At 43.6% G+C, this 17,870-nt stretch overlaps 1 protein-coding gene across 1 annotated transcript in view; it reads right to left on the bottom strand.

The window, feature by feature from the left end:
* Nucleotides 1-5,210: 5,210 nt before the first annotated feature.
* LOC149348716 (uncharacterized) overlaps nucleotides 5,211-17,870 on the bottom strand; it is a 30,260-nt gene continuing 17,600 nt past the window's right edge. The window contains exons 3-7 of the mRNA XM_089541833.1: nucleotides 16,557-16,652; nucleotides 15,119-15,214; nucleotides 13,918-14,013; nucleotides 11,217-11,312; nucleotides 5,211-5,233 (exon numbers count right to left, since the gene is read on the bottom strand). Of these exons, the coding sequence (XP_089397959.1) occupies nucleotides 5,211-5,233; nucleotides 11,217-11,312; nucleotides 13,918-14,013; nucleotides 15,119-15,214; nucleotides 16,557-16,652 (407 nt within the window). The remainder of the gene's footprint in view (nucleotides 5,234-11,216; nucleotides 11,313-13,917; nucleotides 14,014-15,118; nucleotides 15,215-16,556; nucleotides 16,653-17,870) is intronic.

Here is a 17,870-nt window from a genome sequence, read left to right on the forward strand (position 1 = left end):
CGCCGGACGCGAACCGATGTCGCACGTGTCTTTGACGCCAGCAGCTCATCCTGTAAGCGATGGCAGCTGCTTCCTCTCATGAAGTTCCATGCTCGATTCTACCTCCCCCGCAGCCAAAGGTGACCGCGCTCAAGTTGACTGAGATCTGACTGTCCCACTCAAACACGTTCTAGGCTTGGCTCATGACCGCCTATGTTTAATTCATGTCTGTGCAGATAAGTGTTACAAGTTTTTTTTTTTTGTCGAAATTTATTTCAGCGCTTTTTGCGCAGTTCATGAAACCGCACGTGCCACGTACTTGAATCTTGATTTCGTCATTCTTGTCTCCGTGTTCTCCGTTGACAGAAAATCCAAATTTCTTGGGCTCTAAAAAGCGGGCAAGAGAATCTAGATCAGTGAACACCACTCAAGGTCCCTCGGAGGAAGTAGCAGCAGCTAAACAATGCAACGATACTTTGTTTTGAAAAAGTGTCCATTCCACAGATAAGAAAAACAAACCTATTAAAATTAGAGAATGCAAGAAAGACTGGATCACTGGATCTATTTAGATCCAGTGAAGTTATCGTCCCGTGCGTTTGCCAATTTATTTTATTTTCACAGCCTTATTGTTTCGTATTCTCCACCAATGTGGGACCTTTTAATAAAACACACGGCAGTAAACCCCTGTAGGCAAGATTATTGGGTAGCCAGTAGCAAGATCAGCCAAAGCACAAAGTAAGTAACATACGCGCACTGTTCTTTTCTTTTTTTGCTCAGCCTCACCATTTCCCGCAAAATATACCCATATACTGACACAGTGTAATAGTTCATTTTTTCGTTTCGATTTGCTTATTTTGCACAAACAAGACCACTACGGTGATTTGAGAGTGCACCATGAAGGATAGCCTTGGAGTTTAAGGCATAACACATGTGCAACGTAACGCATTTTCTTATACCGCCCATTGAGTTCTGTCAGTTTGTTCCACAGCAGCTCTCGTCCTGACTCAATACGTGCTCGCTTTTTTACAACCAGCAATGAAACCTTTTACTTGCCTCTCATCCATAGTGAGATATTGATGCTTTTAAGGAAACTCTAAATATTAAACCTCAGCGCAGCCCTACTGCTATGAAAAAGATCTACAAAGTCCTCTGATATACGTAGGTCAAGGAAACTTGTCTCCTTCAAATTTGAGAGCCAGAACCACAGGCCTCTAATATCTATCTGTTTAGAAATTCAGCTAACCAAAGCAACTCATCAGATAGCTTTAAATGTCATATGATTTCTTTTGCATTCCATCACCTTAAATAGAAAGAGGAACTTGTTCTAGAATTTCTTCACTTTAAGATATTTTGTGCAACAAAAACCTTTCACATGACTGGAAGTTAAGCCCCAACTCTAACGACACTTCCTGGGCGTACGCGCTCAGCGTCGGCGCTCTTGGCGTACGCCAGAACCGGTATGCGCATGCGCACTGCAGGAGACGCCAGCGAACCTCGGCGAGGCGCCGATATCTGTCCGCGCTAGATATCAGATATCTAGCACTGCTAGATATCGGATATCTAGGTGCGGCAGTGTGTACAGACTAGCTCAGAGGCCCGGCGCCGCGGATGTCCTAAGCTGCTGTCGCTACATCTACGTTCTGATAGATAATACTTGTTCACAGGCTCGTCGTCGCCGCATCGCTCCTGACGTAGCATGCAGTGTCATCTTGTGCTGGCCTGTCTCACTGGATTATACAGTCTGATGCCTCAGGTGACACCTCCACCTGGGCTTTATTCCTCCTCCAACCCCTGAAACGCCAAAATGGGGTTATTGATCATACTCCTGCTTATTTATATTCATTAAAATGACGGGCTTATGTCGAAAAATAAAACCGATGCGTTTTATGGTTTATGGGGTTTTACCGTCCCCAAGCGACTCAGGTTATGAAGGACACCGTAGTGGTGGGCTCCGGAAATTTTGACCACCTGGGGCTCCTTAACGTGCACTGACAACGCACAGGACACGGGCCTCTAGCATTTCGCCTCCATCGAAATTCGACCACCGCGCCCGAATAAAACCGATACCTTTGGGAGGATCGTCGTGGCAAAGCTTCTCCTGGCATGGCCATATTTTAGGCTTTCTTCTTCGTGCCATTCTTCCCGCATTTGTACCGTATTATCTCTCGGACAACTGCAAAATAGGAGCGGTTATGAGTTACATTAATTTCTTTTGTAACATAATACTCTTGTACAATATTATTTTCTGTTGTCAATAGCTGCACTAACTTCGGCGATACAAAGCTAAACCCTTTGCCGGAATTGTCCTTACGATTGTAACACAGTCTTCGCTGCCTATCGTTACTCGTAACATCAAAACGACCAACTCCCAATGTTCGTATTTCGCCTTTCGACCCCTGTGCTACGATGGGTCAGATGAAAAGCACACAGGATGTGAGTTCTACTGCAATGTTATATTTTTTTGCCGTCATACATATGTGGCCATCAGGCTGCTTGCCTGATCACCACAGTTATGAAGCACCTGGCGACGCTTAACCCAATTATGTTTCTCTTCCGCCTTAATTATTGGTCCTTTTGTGGCCATTCTGCCCTAAAAACCACCTTTTCCCGGCCGTTATTCGAGCTTTCTTTTGTTCCTAGCTCGATTTGGTTTCTTAACATTCTCTCTTGGGCGCTGGCCCCTTTTCTTTTATTCTCAATTGGTGTTGCCTGAGATAAACTCTGGCTAGGTGCGGGCTTCCTCTGGCATTTATTTTAGTTTTATGCATTTATTTAGAGTTTTACAATAAAGTCTGCTTGCTTCACAATGTTGTTCGTGGTCACTAGCTATGCGAATCACCAGTACAAGGTTCATAAAAGTGTTAGTAGACCGTACATCTTTCTGTGAGCTCAGTGGCTGAGCAGAAGCAAAACTGTCGAATTAGAGATGACTGGGAGCGCACCCAATTTGACTTGAGTAAACTACGGAGGAAGAGTGCACGCTGCTGGGAACGTCAGACCTACACTGCTAAGCAAGGGGACTGCGTAATACAAGCATGTACGTGAAGAGCACTATTAGAAGGATAAGGGGGAGGAAGCCTCGATACCATCATTGCATCACGCATCCATGAAAACCATGCCGAGTGCACGTGGAAGCTTTCGGCACGGAAAGTTACATTCTTCTCGAAACACTTTCCGCTGCGCCAATGGCTGGTTCACTACCGGGAAACCTGGTATGGCGAGCACACAATATATCTGTTCGAAGAGCAAGAAGTTGCCCTCATTACTCTAGCTTGCCGCTGCTCACGTGACACACGACATATACCGGGTGTTTCAGCGAACACGTTCAAAGATTTTCTAAAATAGGCTTTTCGGGGTAAAATAATGGCTTTTGAGCCATAGCATTACCAGCGTTGGCAGACACTAGAAAACCGGTGAGTCGCTTTATGTAGTAAGCTGGTTAACCCATTTTTAATAATTAACTCTTTAACTAGTAGTGTTAGCCGCCTAGTCGTAACTAGAGATTTGCAGCCCATCGTTAGTAATAGCCACAACTGTTTTTTTAATTTCCAGAACGTGATTACCCTCGCCGCAGAGAGTCGACAAAATCTGGCTGCATCGTACGAAAATACATGCGCTTTAAAAAGCATACAGACAAAGCAACCCGTCCAGTGCGCGTAACTAGTCGAAAAAGCCCAATTTTGTCGACCTAACTTCTAAAGGTGATATGCTATTATTTACGACCGGCTACAAAACTCTAACTGTGACTAGGCGCCTAACTCTGCTAGACAAAAAGTTAATTATTAAAAGTTAGTTAACAAGTTCACTACTTAAGACGATTCACCGGTTTTATAGTGTCCGCCAAGGATGGTGATATTCTGCCGGAAAATCCATATATTTACCAAAAAAAAGCCTGTTTTTGAAGATTTTTTAATGTTTTCATTGGATCGCCCTGTATGTGTAAAATAGCACGAATTCACGCGCATAGTTTCCGGTAGGCATACTCAACGCTCTTCAATCCTCACCTTCCACAAACCGGCACTGGCATATTCTTTTATGCGAGCACATGGCCATGAGAAGCTCGGTGTCCGGCCTTGCCTCCTGGCAAGCATCTCTGCATTCACGTACAGTACATGCTGCGAACAGAAAGTGAAAAGATATTCAGCTCTTTACTGTGAAAACAGAGGCCGAGTGTCACAGAATTCGGCGCATTTTAAAAGCAAACAAAGAAAAACCGCCGCGCGCACGGCGTCTCGCTGGCGCGAGCCCAACGGGAGAGAGGGAAAGGCCCCGCCGAGCGAGGTCTAAGTTAGGTTTAGGTGGCGTCGTATAAATATACATTTCTCGGGTGCTATTGTACACATGCCAGACAGATATAACGTAAAATAAGTGTCAGGGATAGAGAAAAATCTGAAGAGGTCTCTCTGACAGGTAGGCCGCAGTTAGTGCGATGTTTTTCTAGCGCAAATTACAAGGTTAACTGTATTTTATTTCCCAACTTGTGTTTCTAATGCTGTTCAATCCTGTCCGGCTGACTGTCCGCTTTGAGCAGACCAAGTAATTTTAGTCAAGAACGCAGCACGGGTATCAGAACTGCGCCACGTACTAGACAATGGGATCTCTCACGAATCCCTGCCGACCAGACCAAGCTCAATAGGCCGTTTTTTCACAACGCTTCTCCGCTTTTCAGTCATGTTTCATGTTTTGTTCTTTGGTGTATACGCCTGACAGTTCTGCAGAATACTACGTGGGACGGCGTTACTTACCGCGGTCTTCGTTGCAGTAGCAAAATCCTTTCTCACAATACGATCGTTTCAACTCCTCTCCATAAAGTGCTTGACACGTCTGTAAGCATCGTTCCTCCTTGCACTCTAAAATGAAGAGAGGAAAAGACGTCAACCTTTGCATCTCTATTTCATGACCTCGGCTCAAATTATCAACTACGAGCACTGTTTTAGTGGGCAGCTCCTGCTGCTAAGTCTTTTGCGTGCATAACAGCACAACGTATTTTCTTCGCGTTGAGGAGCGTCGGCCCAAGAACCCTCGTTTCCGTGCTCAGAGCTCTATGATAAGCCATTCATCAAGACCGGTAAAGGGTGACATCTGTATCCTATGTTCATAACAATATATATATATATATATATATATATATATATATATATATATATATATATATATATATATATATATATATATATATATATATATATATATATATATATATATATATATATATATATATATTGTAAGCACTATATGCGGCCTTCGTCTTCATCTGTACAGAGGGCAAAACGCATGTCTAGAACACGCTATGAGCGTGTTTCGGGCGTAACACGCGATAACTAGCCATAAGATTTGGTTAAAAATGGTCTGGATGTAAACGTGTCCTGTTAAACTCATAGAATTTCATCGTCATTTTTTGCTTTCTTGGCCGCAGCGGCTTTGGGAGCTCCGGAACAGACAATTTGGTTGTTCTAGGCATGCGTTTTGCCGTCTGTACATTCCATCATCATCGCTCATCATCTTCTTCGAAGGGTTGGTCGCCATATTGGCGGGTGCCAATATGGCCAATATTAAATCTCGCTCCATCCTGCGCTCTGTCTCCCGTCTCACAAGTGGTGGAGTGTGCTCTCGATCCGTGCATCCTCTCCGCCGCCACATTGCAGCTACGTTCCGGTCGCCACCTGCTCGTACCATCCGCACCTATGGAGACCGTCAGCGAAAACACCACTGGTACTCCCGCTGGGCCCCCGTTCTTCTTCCTCTCGATTCGAACCGTCTGGAGCCAGCAATGATGAGCCAACCCGGTCCCTCCCAGTCTTCTGGACACCCCACTTGGATCATCACCACACTCCAGCGCGAGCCTCCTATTTTTGCTGGTCTTCGTGGGGACGATGTAGAGGACTGGCTCGACCAATACAACCAGGTCAGTGCCTATAATCGTTGGGACTCAGCGATGAAACTTGTAAACGTGTCGTTCTACCTCACTGCCGTGGCCAAGACTTGGTTCGTCAACCACAAAGATGTCATCCCGGACTGGGCTCACTTCTCGTCACAGATTCGACAAATTTTTGGCATATTTGGCGCAAGCCCCGCCTTCTTCCAAAAAAAAGCTAGATACGCGTGTCCAGCTACCCGGTGAGTCCTACACGACGTTAAACCCTCTAAATCATCAACCAAACGAAGTTTTTACCTACAAGCGATGTATCAACACCTTGTGTTTTCTCGCATCAGAATTGAATTCGCTGGTAGGAGCACTGATGACATTCGTGCACATTCGCTTGAATCTGGGTCAGGATATCCTTCCTGTCCGTGGCGCATCAGAGTCCATATAACGACGGCCCCACGGGAACTGAAGAGAGATAGAAGGGCAAGAGGTATTTTCGAGGAGCAGGTTTCATGATGACGAACTCCGCGCTGCCATTTTTGTTCACTGTTCTTTAAGAATGTCGTAGATTTCTTCAGCTGACTTCGTCAAGAATCCTGAGGCGGTTGTTGTTACTGGCTCCCGCTTCTTCGTAGCTTCTTCTTAAGTTGTCTCTTCGCTTCGCAGCCCGACTAGGGTGTTTGCCCCATTTGTTGTTGTTGTTGTTAGCCTTTGAAAAGATGGTTTGGTATGATTTGGCTTGGTTTATTGGGGTTTAACGTCCCGAAGCTACTCAGGTAATGAGAGACGCCGTAGTGAAGGGCTCCGGAAATTTCAACCACCTGGGGTTCTTTAGCGTGCACTGACATCGCACAGTACACGGGCCTCTGGAATTTCGCCTTCATCGAAATTGAGCTGCCGCGGCCGGGATCGAACCCGTGTCTTTCGGGTGAGCAGCCGAGCACCATAACCACTGAGCCACCGCGGCGGGGCTTTGAAAAGATGGCACATGCACACACTGGGGGATCGGCCAAGAATCGGGAGGTAAAGGTTGCTATTCACATGTACGTACTAAAGGCAAAATAAAAGCACGCGGGAGAGCAACACCGGGGGAGTCTACCACAAGGAGGGCAGGAAGCGAAAAAAGGTAGGAGTTGGCATTGGAGGGAGTGAGAGAGAAAGAGAAAAAAAAGCAAGAAATTCTTAACAGCGTCACAAACAGACCTGTGGCGGAACCAAAGCGTGGTGGCGCCAAATGATAGCAAGAGTGGGCTGCTCAAACGAAGGCCAAGATGCTGTAAGGGCAACTCGAGCAGTCTTCTTCTCAAAGAGGTAAAATGATGACAATGGAGCCAAAAATGATCGATAGATTCAGCCTCACGGCAAAATGCACAGAGGGGAGATAACGCCATACCAGACCTGTGCAGATAGAAATTTAGAGGGGAGATACGGCAGCGCAACCATTTCTTTCCATCCGATTTATTTTATTTTTTTTCACAACATGGGCGTGGCGGACGAGAGAGCGCGCGAGTTTACGGCTTGCTCACTGCAATCAGTACTCTAGGCACAATACTTGAAGACCAGTCTGGAGCGAACAAAACCACAACACACATGTGTGCGAAGTAATACCTAGATATAGAAAACCTATAGACGATCAATCTCATTTATACGGCAAAGTATGCGTTAGTATTACTGTTCTGCCCTGACGGAGCAGCAGCTCCCACTGAGGGCTTCCGACCATGCGAGAGGTGGCATGACCCAAACCTTTAATCATCTTTTGCGAAGCCATAACCCCGCTGCATTCACCAATCACAGCGTGACACGCCGTACTCCCTCTGCAGTCTTCCGTCGCCTCCCACCCTTCCTTTACCTCCTAACGCCCACTTCCCCCTCGCTTCACTTGCTCTCACTACATCTTGCCATCTGCCGATATACGGAAGGGCAAATTTTTCTAACATGCAGGTATTTATGCTAACGCATGAAGAGAAATAATAATTTGTTAATCAATAAAAATGTTCAATTCAATGAACGCCATCCCCACCCACGGACTGATGAGTTAGAACCGTGGAAAAAGTGCTATCTACGGTCGTTTGGTTCAGGCGGGTCACATTAACGCTTGTGCGTCGCGGCAACAAGGCACAATGGTACGGTATATGGGTCTTCTATAGAGCCTTCCGTCATTGTTGATGTGATTGAACTTTGAAGTCAGCTTGGCCGTAGACGCTGCTGCAGGATGCAGTGTATACGTATCATGGCGTCTCCTTTGCCCCTGATGCAGACGAGAATGGCGCACATAATTTACAGCGAAAGCTTTATGTCCGATGCTTTCCCAAGTACTTCCGCTCACACTGATTTACGTGAGCACACCCTGCACGTACCTTGCGCGATATTTGTCTCCTTGAGAACTGAGAAAATGCAGCAGAGACGGAAGAGGAGCCATAGCTCTTGACATCCGTCGAAACCAGAAGGCAACGGTTATATCTGGCTCTCAAACAGCACTGTGGAATTTTATCAGAAGACTTAGAGAACCCAGCTTAATGATACTAACTGAGCCAGAAACCAATAGTTTACTAGGTGTCTGGTCCCCTGGGCACACGAACACGCCCGGGAGTGATGCGGCTGATTTTGAGGATCGACCTAGTATTTTTCAAGCCTTGAGTACTCAGCCGTCACACCTACTTGACAGACCGGCAAACCTGCTGCTAAACTAGGCGGCAATCACACACTACTGCAGAGTGGGTAGAAGAGTTTTTCCCATGCCTACAAAAAATATCAGTAAGAAAGAACGATACATAATTAGCATAGTGCCGACTAACACTCTGCCCAGTCCATTCAGCGCGAAGAAATGTGAGCATATAAACATGTGAATCTGTCACGTGACACATCATTATGCCATGGAAACTTCAACTCGGAAGAAACACCTCTCTCAACAAAAGAGAGTTGAGAGGCCTCTCTTGTCCTTTATCGTTTCTTCCCTTCTGTCTGTGTTCCACCGCATTGTTGTTCACCGCAAGCCTTATTTGCCTTTGTTGCGGGATCACTATGTGATCGATGTTGAATCCTCTTTCTCATTCCAGAGGTGGCTCGCTGCACGTCTAACATCCGAAAAAAAATTTCCAAATCGAAAACTAAGATACTGGTGTGGAAATGTTGAAGGTAATGGCGCTTTCTTCCGATATGTAGGAAAATATTTCGTTTATAGTGTTTCCATCGCTCGCATCCAGCAGTTGAGACGAGCAGTTAAGGCTGCCATAAAAAACCAATTGGGAATGCTTTTGACGATAGCAAAAGAGTTAACAGCAAAAAAAATTAAAGCCTGCCGTCGAGGGATCTGCGAATATATTGATTGTTACAGTGAAAGCTTACGCTACATAAAAAAAAGATGCGCTCACAAACTTTTCCGGTTCAAAAATGCTTTTGTCCAGAATTGTTATATATGAGTGACTGCACGCCTCTTGCGCCGGAAGCGTTCAGAGCGTATTGAACCTACGCTAGCCGGTGCGAGCCTTTTCACAATATTTATTTATTTACGTATTTATTTATTTTAACTACATAAGTATAAGGCAAGTTCACACGGGGCAAAAATTCATGCCTAAATTATTCAGGAACAGTAAGAAGTTACTGAGGACAAAAAACTTCCAAATGGCTGTACGAATACACGCGCAAATACGTACAAATCTTTATGTACAAGTATACTTTAAGCGCTTCTAAGCAAAACAGCGGTGTCCTACATGTTGGACGCTTTATATATAAGGGACATCGCCGTTTGGTGGAAATTAGTTAACTGAATTCGAATGGGAGTCTCAGAAGTTTATATAAAACGGGTCAAGCGTAGTACGGCACACTCAGCCGCACTCACGAGCAGAACTGTGTCAGGTGCAAAGCGCTTGTGCCTTTCACCTTTGCTGATCAATTTTCTCAGCGAATTGTATTTCATCCCGTTGGAAGCTGCCTAATATTTCGACCGCAGTAGAATATTCAGCAACCTCTATAGCTCTCATATAGATATATAGCAGAGTACATCACTCGTAGAAGCACCCTTCACCGTCTTAACAAATTCACAAAAAGTGCGAAATTACATTGTATTAGCCGCATGAATTATCATGAAGTGCCCTTTTCTCCTGTAGTCTTTGTACACACTGGTTAATACGAAAGAACAAAAAAAAAAACAAACGACGCTTGACATTCTTGACGCAATGAAGAGCCACAGTTTGTGCTGGGCTACTAAAACTCCTGGCTCCTTATATAACAGCATACCTTTTGGTTTCACCGTGGTCGCTGTAGTTTCACATTTCTTTTTCAGCCGCTCGCACATTTTCAGTGTTGATTCACTGCACACCAGAGAATAGTGATCTGTGAAGCAGAGATTTTATAGAACAAACGCCGTTATACGTCTGTTTGCCCTAGTCTCAGGAACTAAACACACCATGCATAGAGCAACCATTCAACTGCAGATTCTCTCAAGCTCTTCTTGCAGTTTCGGAGCATAGTACGCAAATGGTGCAGTTAAGTACACGACAGCGAAAGTTGTTTAACTAGAACGTTGTACGATAGTCTACTACTTAGCCACAGTATGCTCGGGCGGCGGGTATTAAGAAAGAGCCTGCTTCTCTAGGCTCTATGCTTCTCTATTCCACACCAGTTACGCCGATACTCATCATTATCAACCCACTGCAGGGCAAAAGGATCTTTCATATCTCTCCAATTAACCCTGTCCTTTGCTAGCTGTGGCCACCGTACCTTCGCAGACTTCTTAATCTCACCCGCCCACCTAACTTTCTGCCGCCCCCTGCTGCGCTTGCCTTTCTCCTGGAATCCACTCGTTACCCTTAATAAAGACCAGCGGTTATCTTCCCTTCGCATTACACGCCCTGCCCAAGCCCATTTCTTACTCTTGATTTCGACTATCGACTAGGATGTCATTAACCTGTGTTGTTTCCCTCATCCACACCACCAACATCCGGTCTGTTGACCTTACACCTATCATTTTTATTTCCATAGCTCGCTGCGATGTCCTTACCTTGAGCCGAACCCTTTTCGTTAGCCTCCAATGTTTCTGCCCCGTAGGTGAGAACCGGAAAGATATAGCTAGTGTATAGTTTTCTCTTGAGGAATATTGGTGAACTGCCATTCATGATCACACACGGTATAAACTGATGCAACTACTGCACTACTACTGTTAGTGCTATGACGCTAAATCTAGGAAACGGCCTTTAATCACTGTCGCTGTAAACAAATTCATTCTACACGTCAGTCGTCTCTACGACTGCGGAGGCGGTAAAATATTATCAAAACAAGTAATGCTCAAAATATGTAGCCACTACAAAGTGGTCTTGTGCTAAGGCATCGCGTATGTAATACGCGTATAAGGTGAAGGTTGTAAGTGTAGTACCTTTATTTGTTGAGCGCTTCTTCATTTCTCCACACCCCTTTTCGAGTGTTTTGCATTTTTGATCTGCTTCTTCCGTGCACTGCTTGAAATTCCAATCTGCGTTCAATACAAGATAGGAGAGAAAATTAGCAAAAGAGTGCATTTAATTATCACGTGCGTAACAGAATATCAATGAAAATTTTGTTGCGGACTACTACCTGCATTCTATATCGCTGTTGTAGTTTGACCGACTGATTTCGAAGTGGGAAACTGAACTCAAATGCGTGTCGGCAGGTAATTACTTCATAGTGTCAATAGGGCGTTTATTCTTAAAACTTCCATTTGTTGCTTGTTCAGTTTTGTTTGTTTATCACCCGGCTGTACACACGAATGATACCGTAACGGAATGAAGGAAGGTATGAGATTTAGTCTCTCGGCTACATGCAAATGCTTTTCCAGCAAGTGTGGCAAGCACGCCGAACACATGTGCAGGTTGTTTAGAGGAACCCCTCACTATAGCCGCGCGTAATGTCTTTGGTTAAAATATTGTGACGAAGACGAAGCTGGCAGTGGCGCGGGACGGAGCGCTCGCGCTATAGGCCAGCGGCCATTAAATCATCTCTCGTTCATGGTTCACCACGCCTCATTCTTCGGCTGGCCGCCACGTAACAATATCTTTTTATCCTCGCCTTTCATCCATCTTCTCTTTTCTTCTGAAAAGGTAGAGCTACCTGTGCATTCAGTAGCACATTTTTTACGCCTTTCAGGGCTTGAGATGTTCCTCCTACTCCGCTTTTAATCGTTATCTACAGATTTTCGTAAAGCATAGAATTTTCTGTTCATTTATTTATGAGGCGCAATGCGATTGAAACGAACTATATTAATAATTTAAAATATCCCCAGCTTGCCACATTTAGACGACCAATTATTTATAGGCAATTGCCAAACATTTGTTCAGATCACCTAGTCTTCCTCATTGGACAGCAACATACAGCATTCGAATGTCGGTGAAAGCGGTGTCAATATCGATTTCTTTAAATAACACGACCGGCGATAGAGAAATCAAAAACCTACACTGCAAAAAAAAAAAGAGGTACTTCTATGGCCGATAAACTGATATCGGCCAGGAGTGAAGTTCGCGCAGCGCATACGTCAATTATGTGCCGGAAATTGAAGGGCAGCTCGTAGGGAAGGTGTCACTTAGTGCTAAGTGAATCATGTTAGGCCCAGCACATCAAGTCCGATGTATGGTTTTAATAAATCTGGTCGATAGTTGATCGCCGGAAGCACTCGTGCATGTGAGGCTGTCACGTTTCATCCCATTTCCGCGCACGACACCAGGCCCTAATCTATGGTGTTGTGGAGGGATGTCCTACAAGCACAAATTCAGTAAATGCTTACTTATATACTATTCAATATGTCCTTATGTTTTATGCCTTTCAAGTCATAAAAAATGGCATAAAATGTCTTCTTTTGTGGCCGGAATACTTTGTTGTGCGTATTCTTAATTGTATTATGGCAAGGAAAGAAATCAAGTTCCTGCTTGTTGCTCGTACTGGTCTTTTATTTATTTGTTCAGGATCCCCAAAAGGCCCGTTTCGGCGCTACATAGGGGAGCGGGTCAGCGGATAAAGATTTCAAGAAACAATAGGAAAAAAATAATGCATAAATGCACTGGCTCTGATCCTAAGAGTGCAAATATAAAGAAAACAGGAATGAAAGAGCATCGAAGGCAATATCAAATTGGCGAAATGTAGTGCATTTTGCGCATGGTGCTAGTTTCATTAAACACATAATACATTACTACAGGAACAAAACACTAAAGGGAATATGACACGTACAAAGGCGGAAAATCCAAGCACACTGCAATGGTGCAGTAAAATTAAAAATATTTTTATAGCGAAAAGCCGAAAGATAGCGGTTCAGCAGCAAAGCTAGCAGGTAAGGCATTCCTTTCTATAACTTACAAAATTAACGGAGAATTTCGATGTTTGTTCGTGCGGCCAAAAATTGGCTGAATTCTAGGCGCATGGTTAGTATGACAATATGTGTGATTTGCGGCTCTGATATGCATGGCTGCGAAAGAATAGTTACTATGTTAAGGGGAGTCGAAGAAAGGCGATCGACTAAATTTCTGTGTTTTATTAAGTTCAGGAGACTTTCCGCTTAAAAAGTAACGACGCTATACGTTTGCTCGTTTGTTCTTTGCGCTGCCCAGGATGCGTGACAGCTTAGGTCTGGATACCCAGCCGAACTTCAGTACACGAAAATGTCACGGATTTATTTATTTATATTTATACAAATACCTCAGTTTTCACACTTGGAACATTGTGTGAGGGGTGGGGTTACAATATTTAGCAGACAAAAGATGATACAAAGTGGAAAGAACAAAAGTAAACAATATTAAATACATTGGACTGCAAACAATTATTACACCGTACTTGAAGAAAACCGTAATATATTGACACAGAGGAAAAAAACAGCAAACAAATAGCGGCACAGCATGGATTTGACTACACATACGAACACAATTTATGTACAATATCATGGATGCATGAAGGTGGTCAATTCGTTTTTGAACATTAATGGGTCACGTTTGGTAGCAATGCAATCCGGAAGGCCATTCCAACACTTGATAGCACGTGGCAAAGCAGAAGAATTAAACGCGAGTGTTCGGCCCCACTCGGCCACCATAGTAGGCTTCGTGTTCGTATCACCTTACCTTTGCACACTGACACACCATTCATTTTTTCGCATTTTTTCCCAAGCTTTTCGCATCTCTCTTTCATTTCCTTGTTGCATTTCGGCGCGCTCAGATCTATGAAGAAAAGAAACGATAAGCTCAATGGCAAATCATAAATTAACTCCGTCATAAACAAAACAAAAACTAACGATCTTCGTCAGCTTCTCACTGGAGTGCCTGTATTTTATCTCAAGCTTCTGTGGTCGTTTAACAGCCGCAATTATGCGGGAAAAGCATTCAAATGAGGAGGCGCTGCAGGAAAAACTGGATCTGATGAAAATTCGTCTTTTTGTGGACGATCAGGTAATTACAGTACTCCTATACCTTTTTTCGATATTGGCACAATAACCAAAAAGAACAGCCTTTGTTTCATTTTATTTCTGACTCCATCAAATAAGTTCTAAGTGAACTCCCCGATTTTCGTTGTCTAAGTTTTCAGACAGACATTTTTAAAAATGCTCTGGATTTGGGCACTTGTAATATACGGATAACAATACCTAGGGCGTCGTAATTCGGACACCGTAACATTTAATCTTATCAGTGCCTGAAAATGCTTGCCTACAGTCGCATACCTTTGGCGGCCCATTTAAGAAGCGGATTTATATAAAAAAACGGCCGTTTTAAGGCGAAAGCCTTTAATGGCTCATATTGTCGACCGTTAGCAAAGCGTGTCACACGCGTTCAACTCGGGAACAAAAACGATAGAACAAAACCAATGGTTTTTCAGATAGAGGAGGAAAAAATGAACCTAAAAGCCAAATTTGATGTCTGTAGGTTAATTAGTTAATTAATTATAGGCAAAAATGCCGAAATTACGTCGAAATAGCGCGGACACCGATATAGCCACGAGCACGGTGAGACGTCACATCCGCCGGAAGTCGTCACGGCATAGTGAAAATTTTCACAGAATGGTCGGAAAAACGTGGTATTTGTGTCAAATTAGATGGAAAACTGTGAAATTAAGAGTAATTAACACTTACAATCCCTGAAAGATGTTCAGTTTGGGTATCGATAAAGCCACAAGCACGGTGTGACGTCACATCCGCCGGAAGTCGTCATGGCATAGTGTCCTCGGCTTTTGCCTCTCAACACTTTAGTTGCCAAAGTGTCCACGCAATATTTACGGCGCATTAGATAATGACCAATCGCAAAAAAAAAATTACGAAAAGGTCTTACATACCTGCACAGTACGGTTTACCATCAATAGCTATGCAATCTAATGTGAAATCGGAGCACGCTTTCTTCACCTCCGGTTGGCATTCTGGATACTCTATCTCTGTGAAGATAAGCAAGACAGATTTGCAGAATACATACACGTTGCGATGCTTGACGTCACTACGCAGTAAAACATGGTCTTACGTATGTAGAGTTAAAACTAGAACTAAAAGCGGTAGGTTTATCAGATAAATTTCCATGCTTTAATCTTCCTCCAGAAGTTTAGCGTAAACTGCTGTCTTTAAGGTTTGTTTACTGCTTTGCATTTGGTCTTCTAATAGAGTTTGTTTATTTATTTATTTATTTATTTATTTATTTATTTATTTATTTATTTATTTATTTATTTATTTATACATACTGCAGCGCAATTTATATGCGCTATGGCAGGAGTGGGAAAAACACAAAGTGCAAAGAAACAAAATGCAGCAAAATGTACAAAGTGAGAAATACAAAAAGTTAAAATCACAAATGAAATATCAAACAAGAAAGGAACTGTTAACAACAGGGTAAGAATACACAGCTATTATGCGTCTTCAACGGCAGTTACAAAGTTTTGAAATGGACAAGAACGAATGGACCCAGGTAAAGAATTCCAGGCTTCTACTGAACGGGGAAAAATACTGAATTTGAAAAAATTAGCATGCTCAAATTACGGTATCAAATTAAGCTCGTGATGACTTCTTGTAGATGATAATGGTGCAAAGTTAATGTAGTGGTTAGCTGAGAGCCTTACTAAGGAATTGACGACACAATGTAAGAATTTTAATGATTCAGTGTGGCGACGGGCAGACAGCGTGGTTAAATTCAATGAGATAAGTGTAGAAGAGGGTGAGAAATCACGATCATAACGATGACATATAAAACGCACAGCTTTCTTTTGGACTGCTTCTAACATGTTAATTTCGAATTGCTTGTACGGGTTCCACACTACAGCTGCGTAATCAAGAACAGGGCGGATTAGAGATTTATACAACAGTAGCTTTGTGTCTTTTGGTGAATTGGGTAGCGTGCGTCGTAGATAACCTAGTTTTTTTAGTGCTTTATTACATACGTAATCAATGTGTTTAGACCAAGACATGTTATGCGTGAATATGACACCAAGATATTTGTACTGACAGACCCTATCCACCACACGGCCATTGAAAGAGTAACTAAAATGGGAAATGGAAGATTTGTTACAAAAAGACATGAGGACGGTTTTGTCGAAATTAATTCTCATTTGCCAGGTACTACACCAACTACAAAACATAGCAAATGACTCTTGGAGGTGACGATGCTCCTATATTCGATTCTCATAAAAAGGCCGCTATTAATACAAGGTTGTTGTTTTATTAAATTATTACGCATTCAGGTCTTGAAATTGTTTCGACCGACAAAATGGCCGAAAAGTTCCTGAGACATACCTGTGCAAAGGGACGTTCCGTTGAAGGTTTCACATCTCTTTCTGAGCGCATCACATTTGTGCAGCGTGGCGTCACTGCAGTTCGGAGACTTTGTATCTGCGCGATATAGACTCAAAGTAAGCAAGGCGGAGAAAAGTGGCGCTCTACACGATGGCTTCTTCGTTTTGGAACAAATATAGTAATACTGCCAACACGGTATTGTCTTTTCTTTTTTTTTAAAGGCCAGGCGTGGTAGTAGTAGTTCCAAAGCATTGCCCCCTTCTGACTCCTTCGTTGAATGGATGATTCATGCTTTACGAAATAATGCCACACTGCGATAACTTCAGAATAACTTGGATCACGTGAAGCACCTTAATTTAATAAGAGAGTAATTACTCATTGGCATCCACCCGAGCGCAGCCATACGGCTACAAAGAAAAGCTATCTCAGAAACTCCGTAGTTAAAGAAAAATTCGTCCTGGTGCGGGGTTCGAACCCGGGACCACCGCTTCACCGGTGCAGTCGCTCTACCAATTTAGCTGACCGGTACGGCTAGCTTATGGTAGGGCGAGAGCGAATTGATCAATAACTCGAAGTGGGAGCAGTGTTGGTCAAATGTTTAGGGGAATCCCCCAAGGTGGAGTAGATTTGTAATAAGGGAGTAATTACTCATTGGCATCCACCCGAGCGCAGCCATGCGGCTACAAAGGAAAGCTGTTTAGCTTTCAAACCCCGGACCAGGACGAATTTTTTTTTAACTACGAAGTTTCTGAGAAAGCTGTATAGCTTTCCTTTGTAGCCGTATGGCTGCGCTCGGGTGGATGCCAATGAGTAATTACTCCCTTATTACAAATCTACTCCACCTTGGGGGATTCCCCTAAACATTTGACCAACACCTTAATGTAAACAGAAATATCAGCATAAACGTCATGTAATCAGGCAGGCACTCCAACGGCCTCGCTGTTGTCACCTTGCAGGAATTACTGTCGATTAATGAGGAATAGCCTGCAATGTAAATGATGTCTTCGCATTTGTCCTTCTTAACCTTCAAAATGCCACCCGCGCGAGCAGCTGCTTAGCTTTTAGCAGAACACATACCGCTAGGAATTGGCAAAAGACATGCACCCACCAAGATCAAATGAAAACAAAACCAATTCCATTTCGGCGCCGTCACCGCGGTGCTTTGTTCACATTGAAACAACGCGTACACACCAGCACCTGTCAAACTCATATTTGTGTGGTTTTGTTCAATGCCTTCATGGTTCACTTTAATCCATATACTTCCATGTGTCCATTTGTCGGCTCCTTAACTAGGACTCTCGCATAAAAAATTAA

The sequence above is a fragment of the Amblyomma mixtum genome, chromosome 4 (genome assembly GCF_055824585.1).
Source record: "Amblyomma mixtum isolate Tamu chromosome 4, ASM5582458v1, whole genome shotgun sequence".
Lineage (NCBI taxonomy): Eukaryota > Metazoa > Arthropoda > Arachnida > Ixodida > Ixodidae > Amblyomma > Amblyomma mixtum.